The sequence below is a fragment of the Candoia aspera genome, chromosome 7 (assembly GCF_035149785.1).
Source record: "Candoia aspera isolate rCanAsp1 chromosome 7, rCanAsp1.hap2, whole genome shotgun sequence".
NCBI lineage: Eukaryota > Metazoa > Chordata > Lepidosauria > Squamata > Boidae > Candoia > Candoia aspera.
Window position 1 is genome coordinate 17,545,218 of NC_086159.1, and position 21,859 is coordinate 17,567,076.

The window sequence follows — 21,859 nt, forward strand, 5'->3', positions numbered from 1 at the left end:
CTCTCATGGCAGCAGTTGGGTTTCATTTTCAAAGCTTGGGCGCCATCTGATGGGTGAATGCAGAAAATAAACCCTTGTCATCAAATCAAGAGCAACTGGTGTGGGGAGGAAGCCTCCACCCCTGCCATCCTCAGTTCTTCTCTTGACTAGGTGACTAGTTCCTTCCCTTGTTTGTCCCACCATGGTCCTCCTTCACCCTCTCAACACCTTCTCACTCCATCTGACTAGCTAGAGCAGTAAGCATTTCCTAATGTATCCCTCTGAGCAACTGTCAGGAATGCTCTAAGGGAACTAGTGACATACCCTCCTGTTGCCTATAGAGACCCTGAAGAAGGAACCACTGCCATCTTTGGCCTGAGCATGTTTAAAAAAAAGAGAGAGAGAGCCTATCAAAGCCCCCCCCCCCACTCTGTAGAGCCACAGCTATGCCATGTTCAGGGAGTTTTCACATGATCCACACAACTTCCACTTAGCTTAACTTTCAAGGACGTCACAAATCAGTTCCACAGCATAGCCAAAGCAAAGGGCGCACCGAGGCTGTCTTGCCCTCTTGTAAATAAATATTGACAAGAAGTGAAGGTCTTCCATTTAGGAAGTCCTGGGGCCTTAGATGCTTTAAGATCAAATGGAATGTTATTTTAACTCAGCTGAAAACTTCCTTTCATGCATCTGTTGAACCCTTCAGAAATCCTTCCCACATTCTGCGGATCCTTGTATTACAGTGATATTTTAATTTTCTTTTCTTATTCATCCCTTTGAATATGACTGAGGAAAGGCAGGCTAGAAAAATTTTAAACCAAACCCACTTCCTTGATGGCTCAAGTGAGAAGGAAAAAGGAACCCTTTTCAAGTCAAGCTGGACCCTGAGTATGAGACAATCCCATTCCTCCCAGTTGCATCAAAAGGAAAAAATGCCTCTCTGCAAAGCACAAGCTTCACTCCTAAATCCTTTTTCTTAGACATACAGGTCTCCAAGATTCTGGCTGAACCTTACAATCTAGGCAAAGAAAAAAAATTTCCAATCAATAATTACCTGATCAATACCCCTTCCTTTGCACTGCAGAATAATAATCTCTAAGAGCTTGGCTGCGTGGCACTCAGCATCTTCACCTGCATCACCAGTTAGGACCTACCAAAATAATCAAAGACCATTTTAAGCCTTCAGATTCATTGAGAAAATAGACATTTTTTTCTTGGTGATAAAAAGAATACTCCAACACTGCATTTTAAAAAGCTGGTTCACTGAATTCATGTAATATCTGACAACACCTTTTCTAATATAGTGTGACTTCTCTGAATGGCCAGTGAGACATTTGAACGACACCTGAAATCATTAGATCAGTGTTTCTCAACCTTGGCAACTTTAAGATGTATGGACCTCGACTCCCAGAATTCCCCAATCAATAATCCTAATCAATAATTACAATTACTAGGACCAGCATTTTCCAGGTCAGATCAGATCACTTTGTAAGAACTGTTAAAAAAGAAGGCTCAACAGGAATCAGTGAGTAACAGGCAGGTGAAGCCACATTTTTCATTCTGTTCTCAGGTCTGGTTTCTCAGATTCATAGAGGTATAATAGAGCAAAAGGCCATTTAATCCAAAATGTGTGAGTCAAAATCATCAATCCCCACACAAAGCAATCTACACTGCACAGACCTCCACGAGCTACAAGCAGAAGAAATATTGGGGAGAGCAAACGGCCTCTCGTTATTCAAACGAAACAAATCAAGGCAGAGCCTTTTGCAGGAAGTTCTCCCACCCTATCCATATTTTGCTCAGCAGGAAGCAAGAGTGGGCATTTGACAAGAGAACCCATATCAGTCAGAAGCAGCAAAAACCCATACACTTATAACACCTAAAATGACAAAAATATTCTTATGCATGTACAATACGAATGCACTATATGGCAAAATGGAAGAAACTAAAGGGCTGGAAAGGGTTCCTTCAGATGGAAGACATTCCCCAAAAGTTTTCAGAAAATTCCTGCTTAAAAAATATCCACTTCTAACCATTACATAAATAGTGCATGGATACTGTCAGCAGAAAAGAAGGTGCAGGCGTGAGCTCCTGGTTACCAAAATTGGAAATTTAACTGAAGACAATGTTCTATTTGTTTCTATATGTTCTAGCCTTTACATAACTGTATTACATTTGTGTTCCACCTTTTCTCTGAAAGTTCAAGGTTGTATTTCTGCGAGTCTCTCCTAATTGTTCCCCTCACAAGTTTCCCCACCCCCATGACAGCTACAGTTAAGTCTTAAATGTAAGGCTTCTTGGCCCAAACAGAACACCTTAATCACTACACTGCACATGCTGAAGGTAAGGGCATAATAAGATGAAATTAAAAACTGAATACTTATTATGAAAGCAAGGCTAAACATGTTCAGTTAATGGGCTTAAAAAGTATCCAACCATACTTTTTATTCATATTCTCACATTCACAATGGACAGCCAGTTGATACAAGTATGAACAACTGCAAAACTTACCTTTTTACACATAGTATAAATTATCTCTAAATTTTTGGAATTTGACAATAAAATATCAGTATCAACAGTGACATAGTTGTGCAATAGAGGCATCATATCTAGAAAGAGAGAAGTAAAAGAGTTCACTTTGAGAATAAAATAAATTCACTGTACAGAATGGTCCGTGCTTTGTTTTATGGCCACCCACTAAATTAATTTGTAATTCTTGAAAATCCTATATTTAGTACATGTATAAAGCCATGACATGTGGATCTGTTGTAAAAAATGTTCATCACATTTATTCTGGCCCTCCTCTAAACATTTCAGGAACGTATACAAGACATGATCCCATGTTATTCCCCCAAAGACTCCTGATAACCCTTTTACCTCAGCTGAGCCTCAGAACCCCAGCACAAACTTGCCATTCTATCCATTACAACATATCAAATAATGTGAAGCAAATAAAGGCAAAGGGAAAAATGAGCTAGCTAACATTTAGCTAACTTATTCATAGCAGATTATTATTCTGGGCTAAACCTTCATTTTTATATCAGCGTGGACCGGTTGCTAGAAAGCATCTTTTAAGAAAATTGGGCCAACGCATTGGGCATGAAGGGGGGGGGGGATTATTTCTTCATTCCAGTCCCCGCCCCACTCCGACAAGGGGAAGACCAAAGATCAATAGGAAATTCAGAGAGAGCATCTGAATGAATCTCTTCACCCAGGAAGCTCTATTTGCATGCTAGGCCAGCAGACAGATAAACCCATCATGACCATGCCATGCCTGAGACCACTTCTCCTCCCTGCCATCACCAGAAGCCTTCAACAGGAACAAGAAAACAGCCAAGCCTTCATGAAACCCACTCTTCTGGTGAAAGATGTAAAATGGGACTGGGTACAGAATTTGGCATCCCAAGAATCTCAGCTTTCTCCCTTGCTGTTTGTTATCTAAATTAAACAATGTACTTTTTTTTTCTCAGTTTGCCTCATATCCATTTCTTTCTCCCTCTTTTGTTGTTATCAATTTGAGCAAGGACTCTTGGATTCTGTATTTATATAACATATCGCTGTATAAAAAAGAAGTGACAGAGATTTCTAATCTTGTGAATGGCATGGGCAAGCTGGAAGTGGGATGACTCTTAAAGTCACTGTAGATGGATCATTGAATAACTTTTGAATAGCTCAGAGGGCAAAACCTGAATAGGTCCCTGATCTTCCCCACAACTAGCAAAATCTGACCACAATACACAAACCTGTTCAACTTGGGCATTTTAAATACACATAACTCTACACAAGATTCTTGTGCAAATCTAACTCTGAATTTACAGCACTGAGGAACAAATCAATGTGTTTCCACTAAGACAAACTGACAATTGAAACACTCCATCGCAACTTCCCAAACCACGGCCAGCCAACATTATTCTACATCCAATTTATTTCTACTATCGATCGGTGCTCCTTTTGAGCAAACTACAAAGTGTATTACCTGCAAAGTACTCAAAGCAATCCTGTTGAAATACTTCATATAAAACGCCCAGGAGCTGCCACATTTGGGGTGAAATAAGATGGCATGTCAAGCTGTATGCTAGAGAGAGAATTTCTTCGTAGAACTCTGAAAAAGGGGAAAAACCCCAAGCAAACAGATATGAGAGATCCAGAAAGAATGCTTGCAAATGCCACCTAACCTATTGGAAGCTATTTTGAGTGAATTAGGAAAGATCTTTGTAACATATTCTGACAACATATTTCCCAGGGCTGGTGTGGATGCAAGCCTCACGTTTATTGGCATTGCACAGGCTTGTTTAAGCCTGGAATCAAAATACTACATTTGGTAAATACCAACAGGGATAGTGAGACAAAAACAAAATTCCCTATGGCTAAACAATATGCCCCTAAATTTCCTCTAACATGGAATAAATAATGCCTCCAGATCTAATTTCAGTTGACTGATGCACCTGATGTTATATATATGCCTACTTCTAATTAAAGCATACCTCAAGATTTTTAGAAAGAAGGCAGGAATGATTTAGAATACAGTTAGGAAAGCTTTTGAAAGACAGCTGGTTCTGAGATAAGGTTATTTAAACTTAAGCTAGTTCTCCTTCTCTTTGCAGCACCTCTGTGATCCTAAAATCCACCCTGGAGGGTTGAGTCACCTCTGGAGCAGATTATGAGAACCTGCGAATGTGGTGGGAGGAGTTACCATGAGTGACGGCATTCTCTCCCTCCGGTCCCACCAAAGGACACCTCTCCTGCTCATAGGCACTTACAATGGGATTCTACCCTCAGTGATATAACGGGGAAAAGATGGGAGGAACCAAGCAACACTTCCCCACTATTGGAGAATTACCCAAAGCCCATCCACATTCTACAGAACAATTCAAAAGATAAGCAGTCAGCCTTAGGAACGGGCTATTGACTGAGGGTGATGTCGCCTTCCTCTAAATCTGCTACTTCAAGAATTACCCTCCACGTTTTCCCTATAGGAATGATATTTAATATTCTTTTACAGATGGAAAACTGAAGCTAAGAGATAGCATCTTATCTAAAATTAGTGAGGAAGGCTGTGACTCAAATGTAATTTGAACTGAAGCCCCACAGGCAACGTTGTACATTCTTGTCTTTGGTTCCATCGTCCCACCCCTCTCTCCATGCAGAATTAAATTGGCTATAGAACATGTTGCATCCTAATAATGAATAAATAATATAGCATGAATTCATAGTAACTTGGTTTAAGTCTAATCTAGATGAGAAAAAATGGACAAGGAGCTGTATCACTGATTACAGCAAATTAGAGAATAATTTATTTCTCTGCCATACTAAATAAGAAAGCAAATATTGTCTAGATGGCTTTTCAAAGTACCTATTACATGTTTCTGCAAGACAAGGCCAATGATTTGCAGGCAAATGCTCTCCAGCTGTTGAGTTATCTGAAGAAAAGAAAGAAACTGCTTAAGTGAAGTTCCTACACTAAAAGACATTTTTTCTTAAATAAGCAACTTTTCTAAAGCAAAAAGACTTCTTAAACCAAAGTGCCAAGCAAAAACTCCTCCTTATTTAAAGTATTTTATATTATTACTAGGTGAAAGTTGCATGCAAAAGTCTCATACAGCTGGTAAGTCTACAGTGCCATCTCCTGGCTTGCACTGTTTACCGCTTTATTCATTTACTAAAAGAATGTCTATACCACTTCTTATTGCGAAAACTCTTGAATTCTGGTTTCAAATGGTTGAGAAGATTCACCTCCTTGTGGTCCTGCACAACAGTAAGGATTGTGTCAATTGTATGCAGGATCCCCATGGCCATAACAGTTTTATCCTCCATTTCTTCATATTCTTCACTTTGAAGAACTTTACCAAAAATCTCTGCCTAAAGAAATTAAATGCAGAACATCAGAGAAAATGACTGACATCATAATCACAAAATCCTTGCATCAACTTCAAAATCCAGCAATCAAAAATTTGCATTTTGATTAACCCTGATTAGAGGTTTGATTTCCCCCAAGAAACAACTTAGTCTTGTTTGTTTTTTTTGCCTGGTACCCTAGCAGGCCACTAACACGTCATCCATGTTTATGTCATCTTACATTGGTTTCTGCTGCATTAAGCTTAGAGTCCAACACTTAAAACAGAAAGAGAAAAGAAAGATGTGAACAGCAAGGGAGAAAACTGAAAAGATGAAACTCCATACTTTGGCACTGTTGCAATTCTGGATAAAAATTCGGGTTAGGGAATATTGCCTAAGGGATTCATGTAAGAGAGAGATTTAAGATTTATGGGATTAAACTGTCTGAAAAACAAGTACATGGCTGAAGAGTCAAGTGAGGAAAAGAGGACAATCAGATGAGGTATTGGAGAAACTTCAGGAGCCAATTATAATCTTTTCACTGTTTTCAAAATTAGAACAGAAAACCTTAATGTTTGAAAAGGGTAATCCAAAAGGGAAACAAAGGCAGGGCTGATCACAAGATATTTGCAGTATTCTGAAAATATTCCTGAACTGATTAGCTAGCCCCTTTTAAAACAAAGTAAGAAGAATATTCTTTTAGTATGTTCAAAGTGCAAAACATTTATCTGCCTGTGTAGAATCTAAGTGTTAACTTTCCGTCAAACCCAAGCATGAATAAAATATTGTCTGGCACTTACTTCAAGAACTCTCACTTCTCTCTCATTCTGGAGTCTTCAGGGACAGGAGGTAGGTTTAACAAGTATGTTTTTCTCCACTGCAAATCAATGATAATCTTTTCCTCCTGACAGGAAAATTAAGTCTAGACTAGCCTTCAGTAATCTAAAGCGATAATTGGATCATTTCAGGCTGGCTGGTACACCTCCCTTTGAAAAAACTTTGCTTTACAAAATAGCCACGAATTAGACACCAGAAGCCTTCGTCCGAAAGGGAATCCCTACCCTTGCTTACCAGGTGCTGCGTCATTTCCACAGCAATTGTTGCTACTTCTTGGCTGTATTCACAAATCAGCTTCTGAATTACATTGGTAAGATCATCGTTCTCAGTCTCTCGAACTACAAGCAGCAGCTCCTGCATAACAGGCCTGATGTAGGGCTTAATGTACTCCTTTGCTAAAAAAAAAAATATAAAAATAACATAGGGAAAAAATTAAAATAGATAGAACAGATTATGAGACAAATATCTGCTTGTCTGAGTCAAGATCCAAATGAGCCCTTAATTGCACTTGGTATCCCTCTTTTGTCTTCAGTAATAATGCCCTATATTTCTACCTGTCCACCTACAGTACTTCTTTTTCACTGTTTTGTCTAATGAATTGCATTATCAGGGAATGCTAGATTTGGAACCTGAAAAAGTCATCCTGTAAGGAAGAGATGCAAACCACTTCCATACTGTTGGCCAAAAACCCTAAATTCATGGATCCATGAAGTCACCAGGAGGACTTACTCTAATACAAATACATTTATTATATTTAAAACACTTCGAAACTATTATCTTTGTACATTGCAATCCCTGTCTTCAATCACATCTAAATATATAGCCAGTTAGACAAAAACTGAAACAAAAGAAAGAGGAAAAATAGAAGCCAAAAGAATTTAATATGAATTTTTAAGTATATTGAAAAAACAGGAAGAAACAGGTAATCCATAAACCAAGAAAGGGGTTTTATAAGTAGAGACAAAAAAGTGAGAGTGGGGGGGGGGAGGGAGGGAGGAAGGAAGGAAGGAAGGACAAATGAATAGAGATAAGCAGCAGACCTTCAAAAGTGAGATTTAGAAGAAGGGTGCCAGAAAAATATAATGCATAGTGTAATGGTAGGGAAAGGAGACAAAGAAGATGGGACAGGAAAAAAGGAAGAACTAAAGAATGTCAATAATTAAGTGCCAAAAGGAGAAGTTAAAGTAAGAATTAAAAGAGTCCATGAAGAGGAACAACAGTGGGCAACCAAGGAAAGTGAAAATCAAACCTTGCTCCTGATGGCTTATCAAGGACTGAAGTGCAATGGCAGCTTCTACTTTGACAGGCATTTCTTTGTCTTCAATCAAGCTCTTTTTTGTTAGCTCAACTGCATTCCTTAGATTGAGGTCATTGTGAAATTTTAAGGTGCTAAATGAACGAAGGGTCCAACAGGACTGCAGCACAAGGAAAAAGCAAATCAGACACTATTCAAGATCAGATATTATATAGAGAAATCATTTGTGTATTAACAGTTCTGAATTTATTAGTAGATTTATATCCTGCCATATAATTTTCAAGGCAGTCTTATCCACAACACAATTGTACACCCCCCACCAAAAAAATTCATAACAAAGCAGCATTGAAATCGAGCCCAGGATTCAAAGAGATCCTTCTTTGTGCTCAAGGCATTTCTGTATAGAATACTATCCTTCACCTTCCATATATAATTTAGAGGAAACACGAGAGACTGTAATAGAAATGAAGGACTGGAAGTACCCATTATGTTTTTCTGAGTAACAGCAAATAAAATAACTACAACCACATAAAATAACCAAGATACCATCTCACAGGGTCTTCTGGGAACAGTCAGCCATTAAATCAGCTATTAAAATGTATAAATACACAGCATATTATTTGGCCCAATCTTACAAAAGCTCATGCGGGGGTTTTCCTTCTCAAACACTATGCTAAAGGGAGTAGGAAAATGTAATTTTTGTCCCAATGTGCCAGCCCCTCAATTCAACCTTCCCAGCCTCAGCATGAGAATGAGTAAGGTTTAATGTGTATTCTGCTAAACACATTACTAGTTCTGTCTACAATCAAACATCTATTTTATCCCCATGCATGAGCAGGTAAACTCAAATCAACGTGGAAAAAGGCAGATGTTCTAGTCACTTACTCTTGCTCTTAAATATCCAAGATTTGACATGAATAATGGAAAGACATGATTCTGCAGCATCAACTCCATCTGATCTTTGAATACGCTTTTCTAATGGGAATAATAATCAACACAAAAAGAAGTGCCTTTGTCTCCATTTTAACATATAGTAACCCTCATGTAATTCTTAAAATTAAACTGCTAGACTGGCTTCAAATTAATTTTTTAGAAAACATCCTGGAATGATATCAGCAAAGAAAAAAGTAGATGCCAAAATATAAAATTGAAACCACTCAAATAAAAAGACTTAAAATATCCCATTACTGAGGCTAACTAACACAATGCAGTGATAGTGTTTGCTGCTGCCATCAGCCCAACCAAGTGAGCCTGCAGAGGACCAAACTACTGAATAGATATATATCTTAGAACCCCACTTGGAATGAGTACTTATACAAGACATGTACGCATAAATGTGGCTTTGCGATGACCAATCATTAAGAACTCTACAGGAATATGCAATCACAATATAACCCAAAGCTGAATTCCTTATATGAGAATTAGCCAGAAGGGACTTCCAATGTTGTAAGGCTTTAACACATGCAATGCAGATTATAAACTAAATACATAAGCAGCACTTAAACGGGTCAAGTTATAGACAAAGACATTCACTGTCAGAACTGGTTCCTGTCTGGCAGGAGGTGGAGTAAGAAAGAAACACATACAATCAATAAGAAAAACACCTTTCTGCAGGGAGCATTGTTCAACCAGTAGACAAACTTAACCTGCAATTTTTACAGAGGCCACAAGGCATCACCAAAGCCTACTTTGCTAAGTCCTGGATGTTAATGAACAGGATCAGTTCCTGCCCAGCCTGACAATTCCTTCAACTCCTTCTATACAAAGACATTTTAATCAGGGACACCCATATGCAGTTGGGCTCTTTCATGAGGTTTTTTAAGTATCAGGAAGCCCAGGCATCTACATGTAAGACTACATCTCTAGAGATAAGACTATATGCATTTTACATAATTTCGCTGTTTTACCTTCAGCAAAATATCTGCTAGTGATCCAATCACATGTAATGCCCCATCTTTCTTTCTAGGGTCAATGTTGGGCTCAGTGAGGATCTGGTAACAAAATGCCATCATTTTTGGTAACACCTAAACAAATAGCACATACACAGAAAAGTAAAGAAATGAAACCTCAAGCAAATTAATTAAGAAAGTCTCCAACATTAATTTAAAATAGATGATTGTTTTGTATGTATTTTAATTTGCAACCTGTAACTCTGAAAGCCAGGTACTTTTTCCAGAAAAAAATTATAAATTCTAGAGTTGCCTAGAATTTACACCAGAAGTCAAATAAACTGACAACGGCCTTGGAAACGCTTTGCTACATTTGAACAAGGCAGTCAAAAAACCTTAGTGGAGGCCAGGGGGGATCTATCCATATCAAAATATTGGAGTGGAGAGGAAACACTACTGTCTTGGTTGGTTTAATTCTGTGATTAATTAATTCTGTGATTCCATGTATTTTCCCAGGTGTATTATCTTAATAAATTAAAAGAAGAAACAACTAACAAAATTGTATTTGGATGTCAAAAAGAGCTGCTGGAGCTTAGGAGAATGGAAATGTGAACCTGCAGTCCAATATCAGCACAAAAATAAAATTCCTGGAAGATCTTAAGCCAATCCTATTCCTTAACTTAAAATAACTTAGTTACATACAAAGATAGCATCCTAATTGTAGGAATGGTAGAGGCTATGCACTCAATCACAGAGATCCTAAAGATAAAAATATATTTAATACATTTTTTTACAACTGGAAGGATATGAACATAAGTGCAACAACTGCTGTTAAAGAACACAGGAACAAATACACTGTGACCTATTTAAAAAGCCATCACATTTAAAAAGCCATCACATTTTGACAAAATTATGAAGCATACCTCTTTTCGCTTTTTTGCTGCAGTGTACAGAAGAATCTGTGCTGCTGTTGTAGGGGATGCATAATCCTCAAACACATCTTGAAAGGTTTTAAAAAGGGTGTTACTACACGATCACTGACAATTTAACAAGTCATTCTAAAAGTGACAGAACATGGACAAACTATATAGTGATTGATTTTTCTGGATGCTCTTTTTTTTTGCTTTAATATACAAAAAAGAGAGTAAAAGGGGGAAAAAAGAAAAATCAACAAAAGAAAAATAAAGAACAAAAAACACAGAATCAGAAAAGAGTTTAAAAAAAGACCAAAAACATCCATTACATTTTTGGACCTATCATTAAATGCATGGAATAAATATTCATCAGTTTTTCCACTGCTTCAATAAACAGCCAATTCATAAACAGAAAACAAATATACTGTATATCAACACTACAAACTGGTACATCTGGGATCTGTCTTTCCAAGGTTGAAAAGTAAGTTTTTCTGCTACTCCTACACTGAAATAAATCCATTAATTCTTAATATAGTGATAAGGCCCTAAGTTTTTAATATACAATATTAGAATGAAGTGAGAAACAGCCATTGCAAACAGTGTGCCATTAACAGAAAAGGTAAAAAGGTTCAACTCTTCTTCAAGAAATCTGATGTCAAATAAGATATGTTGGAATCAATTAACCCCAATAAAGTTTGATTAAGTTTTTATTAGATTACCCCTGACAGGAGTCCCACTGAACAGGAATTTATAGTCAAGGTCAGTTTATAAAGAAGGAAAGGTACATAAAACCATGCACTGGTTCAACAAACACATCTCCCACACAAAACCTATTCATCTGAAGTTATACAACTCCTGTAAACTTTTTGTATTTATATCACTGAAGTTTATAAATGAGAACTTCATCAAAGAAGTCTAAATCCTGACCAGCATCGGCCACACTGCTAAAGCCATTTTTCTACACATCAACCAAATATTTTACTGCTTCATCTTTCATCACCTGTTCATGGTATAAACTTCAACTGAAACAAACATCTTATCATTATAATATAGTAATCATTAATGGGGATGAACTGCTCACAACAGATACCCTATCTTTTTATTGCCTCCTTATTTTGTCTTTGCCAGCTTCCTTCCCCCTCCTCACACACTTTTCTCTACAATCATAGTTCACAAGGGTTATGGGAAACAGGAGCTTCAGAAAGGGGTGGACTCTGTAAGTAATCAGACATCCAGGCTCCATGTCCTCCTGTCTTGTGCAAACAAGTAAGACTAAGTGCTGGCTGACCTAAATGCACAGCAATGTGTATCATCACCAGGCATTCTCCGGGAGCAGGATACCAATGACAACTATGCAGCAAAAAAAAAAATTACCAAATTTCATGCGGATGTATTCATATGGGTCCTCCTGCCAGAGTTCCTCATCCTCATCTTTATAACACATCAGAGAAAAGATGACTTCTTCACACAAAGTCTAACAAGAAAAGCAAAGAGGAAATTAATTGTTCAAGGGATCAAATGTAATTGAATTTATTTATTTGTTATCCTGCCTTTATTTTTGATCCACGCAAGGCAGTGTACATACCTAATGCTCCTGTTTCTATTTTCCCCACAACCAGAACCCTGTGAGGTAGGTTGGGCTGAGACAGCCACTGGCCCAAAGCCACCCAGTTGGCTTCCATGCCTAAAGAGGGACTAGAACTCACAATCTTCCGGTTTCTAGCCCAGCATCTTAACTGCTACAGGTTCTCATTTACTGTATCTTAATAGTTAATAATCCACTTGGTTGTTCACTCTCAAAAAACCTTCCTAAATCCTGCAATATACAATGTGATATATCATCTGGTAACCTCTTAAGGCCAGGAATATATTCCCCAGTCCAGAGTCGCTTTGCTTAGGTATTGCCCACCTCAACTATTTTCTCGCCAAATGAGATATAATTAAAGGCTACTTTTTGTTCAGATAGATCAGAACTATAGCTGTTCACTCCCATAAGAGCTAGGCCCAGACCAAAGATCCATAGGGTGACTGCATCAAACTCTTTGTGTTTTAGTTCATGGGAAAGCAAAGTGCATTTTACGGACCCTTCAATTTTGGCTCAGTACATCATAGGACCTTTGAGAAAATAACAGCTATATCGAATGGGATGCAAGAGAAACTCTTGTCTGCCAGAAAGAAATCTAAAGATTTTCATTCTTATTGGAGCACCCTTAACAGACAGGAACAAGAAGAAATGAGCCAGTCTAAGGCATATCAATTGCTATTGCTGGTTCTGTAGTAATTTAAATATGCACAATACTTCAGGAAAGATATTTTATGCCTTAGATCTGAAATTGCAATAATAGTTCTAGCATGATTTGTACTACTTGCAGGAATTTGCATCGCAATGAATCATATCACACATTTTATATAACGAGGTGGGGAGTAAGCAGCAAAGGAAAAGAATTCATTTGTTAACAGCCTTATATTTGATGCAATATCTTGTAGGTGAAAAATTATTATTCAATCAATCTTACAAGCAGCATGAGATAGAAATATAGGCAAGTAAAACAACTGTGTAATTAATTGGTTATCTCTGTTCCAGTGACTGTTTCCATTAGAATTATAATTCCATCAATTGTTACTTCTATTTCAAAATTGTATTAAAAGTTCTAATTCAAGTATTCAGCATTTACACACAGGCAGAAATTGCTACTTTTACACTGACCTGCATATGTGGTTTCATCTGCTTCCAGGTTATACAATGATGGACTCCCTGGTTCAGATAATTTAATGTTTGTTGAAGCACACGTGGAGCCACATAGTCTTTCTGCCTGTATTGGTCCAAGATTTTTAGGAGTACCTAAAGGAATGTTGAAGGCACTGTGACATGACTGTATACAATCAGAACTCAACATTAACCCAGTATGTTTAAAGTGCTGAAAAAAGAAGCTGCACAACCATTTTAAGCAACAGACAAAAGCCAATATATTTATCACATCCTAGGTTATTTTTTAATTTTAGCTAACAAACTGATATGATAGGAGAAAGATCTGATTTAAAAAATAAAGCTAGCAATAAACATTTCCTAGAAAATGTACCCTGGTCTTTCCTAGAGTTCTAAGGATGGTATTGATCCATTAAAGATTTCCTGAATGCACCACTCAAACTAACTGGAAATCCTTTAGAGAAGATTTCGGTAAAAATAAACAACCTATTCAATTAGGATCATCAGCTGAAAGCTGTGGGCCAAATCCAGTCCTCCAAACAGCCAACTAAATGATAACTCAGAAATAAGAATTACAAACGCTGACTTCTACAGTAAAACTTTCTGATTAAGAAAGATTTCAGTAAAATTAGGGTCTTTTAATGGAATCTAAATACTAAACTATCACGTTGCCATATTATTTCACAAAATAAGACAAGCCTTTACCTGCTGGATTCCCACAGCATAAGTTTTCAAGAAGAACTCAGAAAATTCAAAATATTCTTTTGTTACATTTCCAGGACTACCATACCTTTAAAAATTTTAAAGCAAAAGAACATAAATACGTTAGTTTATACAAAGCTACTAAAGTACACCCCATTATCATTAAGTATCCTATTAGTTTAACACTCAGAGAGTTAAAGGCAATCTGTTAACTTTATGACAAAAGGGATACACAAATCCCATTACAAATTGCCACATTCTTAAAGCTGATGGGACAATTTTTAGGAAGATTTGCTGATACTTGAACTTGGGGCAAATTTTTAAACATTTAAGATTTGGAAACATTATGTTAGTCGAAAAGTGTCAAAACAGGATTTAAAAATTTTGTTCTTTGTTATCAGCATAATAACCTTTCAAAAAGACGAGCAACAATCCGCAGAGCCCACTTCTTACATTTCCACCACACCAACTCTGGCCGATCATCTTCATCAATTTGCAGAGTTTCCTAACCAAAGGAAAGAACTATCAGCCATCAACAGCCATGAGTGAGCAGTTGACGATAATGGAGCATGATAAGAAGAATCTACAGCCTTCATAGCCTCCAGACACAACTTTGAAAGAGAACTTCAAACAGTTGTGCTGACAAGGCCTAGTGATAAGAGTCTTATGTTAGCATGTCCTCAAGGTGGCATGCCATTCATATAAAAGTGATGCACATGTTCTAAACCCAATCTGTCAGGGAACCGTAGCAACAACTTTTTCTAGAGCTGCAGGAGGCCATCCAGTGCTGGAATGATACCACCAGAAGGCATGGGGTCAAATTGGAGGAGCTTATTTTTTGAGCATTTAGATTGAGAATGGTAGGCCAACTGTTCACACACCCACTTTCGATCCTCCCAAACTACCCCAAATCAAACAGATGACAATTGGCCATTTTGCTGCCATATTTCAGCAGCACAATCTGGAGGTGCTTGAAGAGTCATATGAGGCTTGTGGGTTGCCCACCCCTGCTTTCAACCAATAAAATAAGCTCTCATATAGGTAATGCAAAAGCTATATTCCCATCTACCACCAGCTGGCAACTACTCCCAGCATGGCAGCCAGAGAAAGCATGGTCAAAGAGAAAGGTGGCTGTACCTGATCCAGGCACTGTGGTATTTGGTAAACTGCTCAGAACCCCAATTTAACCTACCTAGGTGTCAACCTGTTTTGCTTTTCATACATGACATTCTTGCTGAGCCAAAAGCAAGGCAGTGTGAGCAATTGCTCCTCTGCTTCCTTATGCCTTCTTATAAAGTACGAGAACACAGCAAACGCCAGGCAAGCCCTCTATAAAGTTGGGGGAAAATGCTCCTCAAGCTAAACACCCCTTTTTCTAATGCGCTCAAAGGATATTAAAGTTATCTGGTAATGTAGACCTTACAGGAGGCACACTTCTGTCAATGACAGTCCGAAAAATCTCCATCCACTGAGTCATGGTTTGGTTATTCACCAGCTGAAGTGGCAAAGCGTACTGAAGTTAAAAGAGGAGGACAAAGAGAATGTCAATATAATTGAATACCTGACAGAAATTAAAGAAATTATTAGACAATTTATTAACAAGAAGCTGCAATGCATTTTTTTTTTTACCTCCAGTGGCCATGGACTACCCTCCTTGCTGTCCTTGCAGCCTATGTAATATGATAGCCAGCTAGTTATCCACTGGGAGCAGCCAGCTACCATCTCAATCTTTTGTCTTCTCTGTGCTGAAACTTTAGGGATGTGCTTTGTGTAATGACAGCGAGCTAATAATTACACATAATCAGCAATAATAATAATAAAAAAGGATTGTTATTGTGGAGCAACCCCATCTCAGGACATTCTTTTGCTCTCAGTTAATCAGAGCAGAAGCTCCTCTCCTATGGAATGCCTTCCCACCAAATATAAGATTAGCCCCACGCCTAAAACTGAGGAAGCTTTTAAAAATGAGATTTTTAAAATGTGTGTTTAGGGAGCTGAGGCAAGGATGAAAAATGTACCTTGATCTAAAAATAATAATAAATATTATTATTATTATTCAATTTTGTTAAATGTTGATTTACTGTCATCTATTATATGTATTCTATGTTATGCTGTAAGCCTCTTAGAATTGTACAATTAAAGTACGTAGAAGCATTTCTAATAAACATATAAACTTCCTTATCATTTAGCTAAGTTAAACAGGATATCACCTTTGTACCACACATCCAAAATTTGCTTTTAGACAGAAGCCCCACAATAAAAAATGAAGTTGCAACAATCCCCACAAAGTAAAAGTTCAGTCCAGAAAAAACGTGAAGATTCTGTCATGTCAAACACCCAACATTCAAGACTGAAAGCAGCACATGGGACTCTTGGAACAATTCCTTGATAGTTTTGCTTGCCGTTTTTATTTTGTTTTTAATTCTTAGCTGCCCAGGGTGACGTATCTGAGGTGGGGGGGCATATAAATTTAATATAAATAAATAAAGCCTCCCTCCAGGAAGCCCATGAAAATTTTCTAGAACAACAATTGTATGTGATCTCTGATTTGCACAAGGCCTCAGCTTCCCTAAAAGTAACAATATGGAATCTCTGACACATGTTCCTATTCTGCCCTCTCTGACCTTTGTTCCAAACCAAACCCTAAATTCACCCTTGTACTGTTCCTACAGGTTCCCTTGGGTGCACGGATCAGGGCTAAAAAAGTATTGATCCAAAAACAGAAAGGAAGATCTATTGTTCTGCAGGTTATAGAAAGAAAATATTTTCCTTAGACTCTGCTAGCAAATACCACTCAAGAGAGCACCCTTTCCTTCTGATGGAAAAACAGGGAAACGCTTAGGCATGTGAGGGCAAAATTCAACATAAATAGCAAAGGGATATTTATAAGATATAGCCTCCTCACCAAATTTCTTTAATAAATGCTGTAGGCCTAAAAAATTAAGCACACTGGCTTGAAAGTAGCTGCCCTGAAATCAGTAAATGCACACTTCAAAACACGCATTTGTGGGTAACAATTCTAAAAAGTTTTTTTTCTTTTTTCCTTTTTTTTTTTTTAAATTCTTCGTACTGTTGTTGCTTTCAGTATACAGCCTCATACCTGGACAAGCGCATAGAAAATTTTTAAGATCTGTTTCTGAAGGAGCACAGAATAATGGGAGTTGTCAGGAAGAAGCTGGATCATCTGCTGCTGAATCCGAGGCAAGAATATTTGCATGGCAGCAATGAGAGGATCTCGTTCCTCAGCTTTCTTATATCTATGGAAAGAATCAGAGCCAAACATTTTTAGGGAGCAAAGTTAACTCTTGTCCCTGTGCTTCATTTCAATAAAAAAATGGATCTGCTGCCCTTTGTAATCCTTCTTTCATCTCTGCAGAACAATGCAGTAAATCCAAACAGAGCTGAAAGGAGAAGCTATGTTAATTTCCCTAGTGCTGCGCTTGAGCTAATTTTATCCACTTTTTAACACACCAGATCAGAGGCATTTTGGAGCACAGTCTCACAGTAAATAAAATGTTATGAGAGTGCAGGTCACTACGGGCTTTGGAGAGTATTTTATTCAGGGAATTAAGTCAAGTTATACACCTCAAAAGGCAAGCATCATTGTGAATGATGAGTTAACTGAACCATGTCATATACAAAAAGGAACAAGACAAGGATGTCCTTTGTCACCATGGCTCTTTATTTTGGTGTTGGAAGTTTTTAATAGAGATATTAGAAGAGACGAACAAATAAAGGGCTTAAAGATTAAAAAAGAGGTTTTTAAACTGAGAGCCTTTGCTGACAATTTAGTTTTGATACTAAGGGACCTTTGGATACTGTGGAACATCTGATGAAGAAACTGAAAGAATTTGGGTCATTGGCAGGTCTTAAAGTAAATAAACAAAAAACAAAAATGTGATGACTTCATCCAATCAAGAATTGTTGATGGGTAACACTGGTTTTAAGATTGACAAAAAGGTTAGATATTTGGGGGTGATTTTATCAACCATGAATAGTATGTTGTTTCAGAATAATTATGTTAAAATTTGGAATGTTGTGAAAAAAGATCTGTTAAGATGGGAAAAATTACAACTGTCTCTTATGGGGAGAATATCTGTGATTAAGATGAATGTTTTGCCTAGGATGTTGTTTCTTCTTCAGACTATACCAATTTTGATGACAGATTCACCACTTAAACAATGGCAGAGAGATACCTCTAAGTTCATTTAGCAAGGCAAGAAACCAAGAATTAAATATAAATTGTTACAAGATGCCAAAGAACGAGGAGGTTTGGGTTTACCTGATTTAAAATTGTATTTTGATTCCTGTTGTTTGCTTTGGATGAAGGAATGGATAACTTTGAAGAACAGGAAGTTATTGCAACTTGAAGGACATGAATTGAGATTTGGGTGACACGCCTATTTGTGGTATGACAAAGTTAAAGTTAATAAAGATTTTAAAAATCATTTCATTAGGAGTGCCATAATGAGGATTTGGAATAAATATAAAGCAAGATTGTCTCCTAATGTACCATTATGGTTGTCACCTCATGAAGCATTTGTTAGAAGAGAAAATGTGGGGGGAACAGTTGCGTTAAATTATAAAGATTTGTTAAACTTTGAAGAGGGTGAACCAAAGCTTAAAACAAGGAACTAGTTGGAAAGTTTTACATGTCATTGGTTTACATATGTGCCACTGTTAGAATGTTTTAAAGTGGATAAAAAGAATTTTAAATTTGTTAATGAAACAACTCAATTTGAAATGGAACTCTGTACAAATGATGAACATGTCATTACAAAGATGTACAAAATGTTGTTACAGATGAATTTAGAAGATGAACAAGTTAAAGAATCTATGATTAAATGGGCTACGAATTTTGGATACAGTATTATGTTGGAGCAATGGGAGAACATGTGGAACAAAGGCTTGAAATTTACTTTGAATTATTAGAGATAATTTTTATAATATGGTGTATTGCTGGTATAACTCTTGATAAGTTGTCAGAAATGCATAATGGAGTAACGAATGTTTGTTGGAAATGTTCTCTTGGTGAGGGAACTTTTTATCATCTTTGGTGGACTTGTGAGAAGGCCAAAAAAAATTGGGATCAAATATGTGCTAATATTCAAAAGATCCTTAAAGTGGACTTGTGAAAAAAACCAGAATTGCTCCTCTTGGGTCTGATGGAGAAGCAGCTCGAGAAACAACCTGGGACTTTGCTTTTATACATGATTACAGCAGCAAGACTTTTATATGCACAGAGATGGAAAGATCCACAAATTCCTACAGTGGAGGACTGGATTATTAAACTGATGGAGCTGGCCCAAATGGCCAAGTTAATAGTGTTGATAAGAGAAAATACCGTGTCTGGATTTGTCTCTATTTGGCAACCACTTTTAGACTATTTGCTTGTGTCAGAAAAAAATGAAGTTTTGATTTTGGGTTTTGATGATTAATTGGCTTGCTTTGATAGGTTTTTCTGAGGTTATTTCTGTTACTGAGGTTTAACTACTGGTAAGAGATTATATTTGTAAATGCATTTATATCTGTATTGGAGAAGGTGGGAAGTCACTTTCTGTTTCTGCTTTCTCCCTAACTTTGCACTTTTATAGTTCTTTTTTTCTTTAGCTCTGTATTCTACCTTTTCTATATTCTACATTTTGTATTCTAATTATACTCTGAAAATTAATAAAGTTCTTAAAAAAAAAAGAAATTACAGACCTGTCAGCTTGACATCTATATTGAGGAAGGTTCTTCAATAGAGTATTAGACAGCATGTTTGTGAGCACTTGAATAGGCATGCTACAATTAACAGAGGCTAGCATGGGGTTATGGCAAACAAATCATGCCAGACTAACCTCATCTCTTTCTATAATGGGGTAATGAATGTTCTCTTGGTGAAGGAACTTTTTATCATCTTTGGTGGACTTGTCAGAAGGCTAAAAAATTCTGGGATCAAATATGTGCTAATATTCAAAAGATTGGAGGACTGGATTATTAAACTGATGGAGCTGGCACAAATGGCCAAGTTAACAGCACTCATAAGAGAAAATACTGTTTTGGGATTTGTTTCTACTTGGCAACCACTTTTAGACTACTTGCTTGTGTCAGAAAAAAATGAAGCTTTGATTTTGAGCTTTAATGATTAAATGGTTTGTTTTGAGAGAAATAATGTTACTAAGGTTTAACTAATGGTAAGAGATTATATTTGTAAATGTATTCATATCTGTATTGGAGAAGGTCAGAAGTCACTTTCTGTTTCTGTTCTCTGTTTCGCACTTTTACAGTTTTTTCTTTTTTCTGTAGTCCTATACTCTGTCTTTTCTATATTTTGTATTTTAATTATATTCTGAAAATTAATAAAGTTCTTAAAAAAAAGAGTGAAGGTCATATATAGAATCTTACAACTGAGTCACACGTTTCACCTGATCTCTCATTATTTGGGTGATCAAGCTTTCCCACACTTACCTGGAGAAAATCCAATGTAGTCAGAAATGGGAAAGTGTGTGTTTCCAAGAATATGTTTCTCATCCTTATCTTACTTTGTGTGGGGAATTTTTCCCACTTAAATGCTTTCCTCTGCATGAACATCACCCTCCAGTCCCCACCAGTATATCTTTACAGAGTCAGGAAGCTAGCTTTGCAAGAAACCAGGCCAGGAAAAGGAAGATGCATTCCTGAACTTGGAGGTTATTTCTGGACTTGGTCACCTTCTGTGGCCGCTAGGAAAGATACTTTCCTTGATGAAGATCCACTTACTCATAGGTTTTTACCAGTTGGTACAGGCACAGGAGACTTCCAAGCCAGCTTCCACTATTGGAAGACTGCAAGTAAAATCCAATCTTGTCCACCACTGCTGTCCAGTGACCTGGGAAGTCATGCTTAATAATAGCACGGAGGCACATTGTCAGCTGGGCTCTGAAAAAAAAAAGGATTGGGAAAGGAGGGAATGAAGGAAAAAATAGAAAGTGGGTCTGATAAAGGACTTGCCTCATCAACTCCTGAATTATATCAGAAACCAGGCATGAATTTTTGCTATCAGCAAATTCTTCTGGAAAAAAAAAAATTCAGAACGCTTTTAAAGGATAGGCCAAAGAAAGTTCAACATGGGATGTAACTGTGCAGAAAGTATCACTACTTTCTTCTCTCTGCTCCCGCAGTTATCAAATAACAGATAATATATTCAAGTTAATGATCACCAGACACAAAAGTCAAGATGTAAAACTATAAATGGCCTTGAAATAAAGACAGTGAGGTCTGCCAGCTTTCAGACCATTTTCTCACTTAGCTAATCCAGAAAGAGATAAACCTTTCCAAACCCAGTATGCTCCACACTTCACTGGAGGTTTCAAACACAGGCTGGATAGTTACCTATGGGGAATGGTGTAATGAATCCTGCAGAGTGCAGGGGGTTTGACTTGACCTCTGAGGTTCCTTCCAACTCTGATTTTACTGTATGTGTTGGACGTATGATTCTAAAATTCTATGACTGCAACTCTTAGTTCCCAGCCAGTAAGAGGAGCATAAGCTTGCACTATTCTGCACCAAGCATCTTTATCCAGACCTTGGGGGCATGATATCTAATAAAAGCAGCCAAATCAGATAGCCCATTTCCAGATTCTATACAGAATATCAGCCACACCATGTAATCATTGCCCCTTCACGGGGATTTTATTTATTCAATTTTGATGCCCACCGACTTTGATGCCAGGAATTCTTAGCATGCAGAGTAAGGTGAAGTCTTACCCGCAGTATTTTG

The 21,859-nt window shown here is 37.3% G+C and overlaps 1 protein-coding gene across 1 annotated transcript in view; it reads right to left on the bottom strand.

Moving 5' to 3' along the window:
• IPO8 (importin 8) overlaps window positions 1-21,859 on the bottom strand; it is a 40,878-nt gene that overhangs the window by 13,277 nt on the left and 5,742 nt on the right. The window contains exons 4-20 of the mRNA XM_063309291.1: window positions 20,860-21,018; window positions 17,219-17,375; window positions 15,542-15,631; window positions 14,529-14,623; window positions 14,122-14,206; window positions 13,417-13,551; window positions 12,084-12,183; window positions 10,719-10,795; window positions 9,814-9,930; window positions 8,792-8,881; window positions 7,901-8,066; window positions 6,886-7,046; window positions 5,713-5,838; window positions 5,333-5,399; window positions 3,956-4,081; window positions 2,491-2,588; window positions 1,034-1,129 (exon numbers count right to left, since the gene is read on the bottom strand). Of these exons, the coding sequence (XP_063165361.1) occupies window positions 1,034-1,129; window positions 2,491-2,588; window positions 3,956-4,081; window positions 5,333-5,399; window positions 5,713-5,838; window positions 6,886-7,046; window positions 7,901-8,066; window positions 8,792-8,881; window positions 9,814-9,930; window positions 10,719-10,795; window positions 12,084-12,183; window positions 13,417-13,551; window positions 14,122-14,206; window positions 14,529-14,623; window positions 15,542-15,631; window positions 17,219-17,375; window positions 20,860-21,018 (1,945 nt within the window). The remainder of the gene's footprint in view (window positions 1-1,033; window positions 1,130-2,490; window positions 2,589-3,955; window positions 4,082-5,332; window positions 5,400-5,712; window positions 5,839-6,885; window positions 7,047-7,900; window positions 8,067-8,791; window positions 8,882-9,813; window positions 9,931-10,718; window positions 10,796-12,083; window positions 12,184-13,416; window positions 13,552-14,121; window positions 14,207-14,528; window positions 14,624-15,541; window positions 15,632-17,218; window positions 17,376-20,859; window positions 21,019-21,859) is intronic.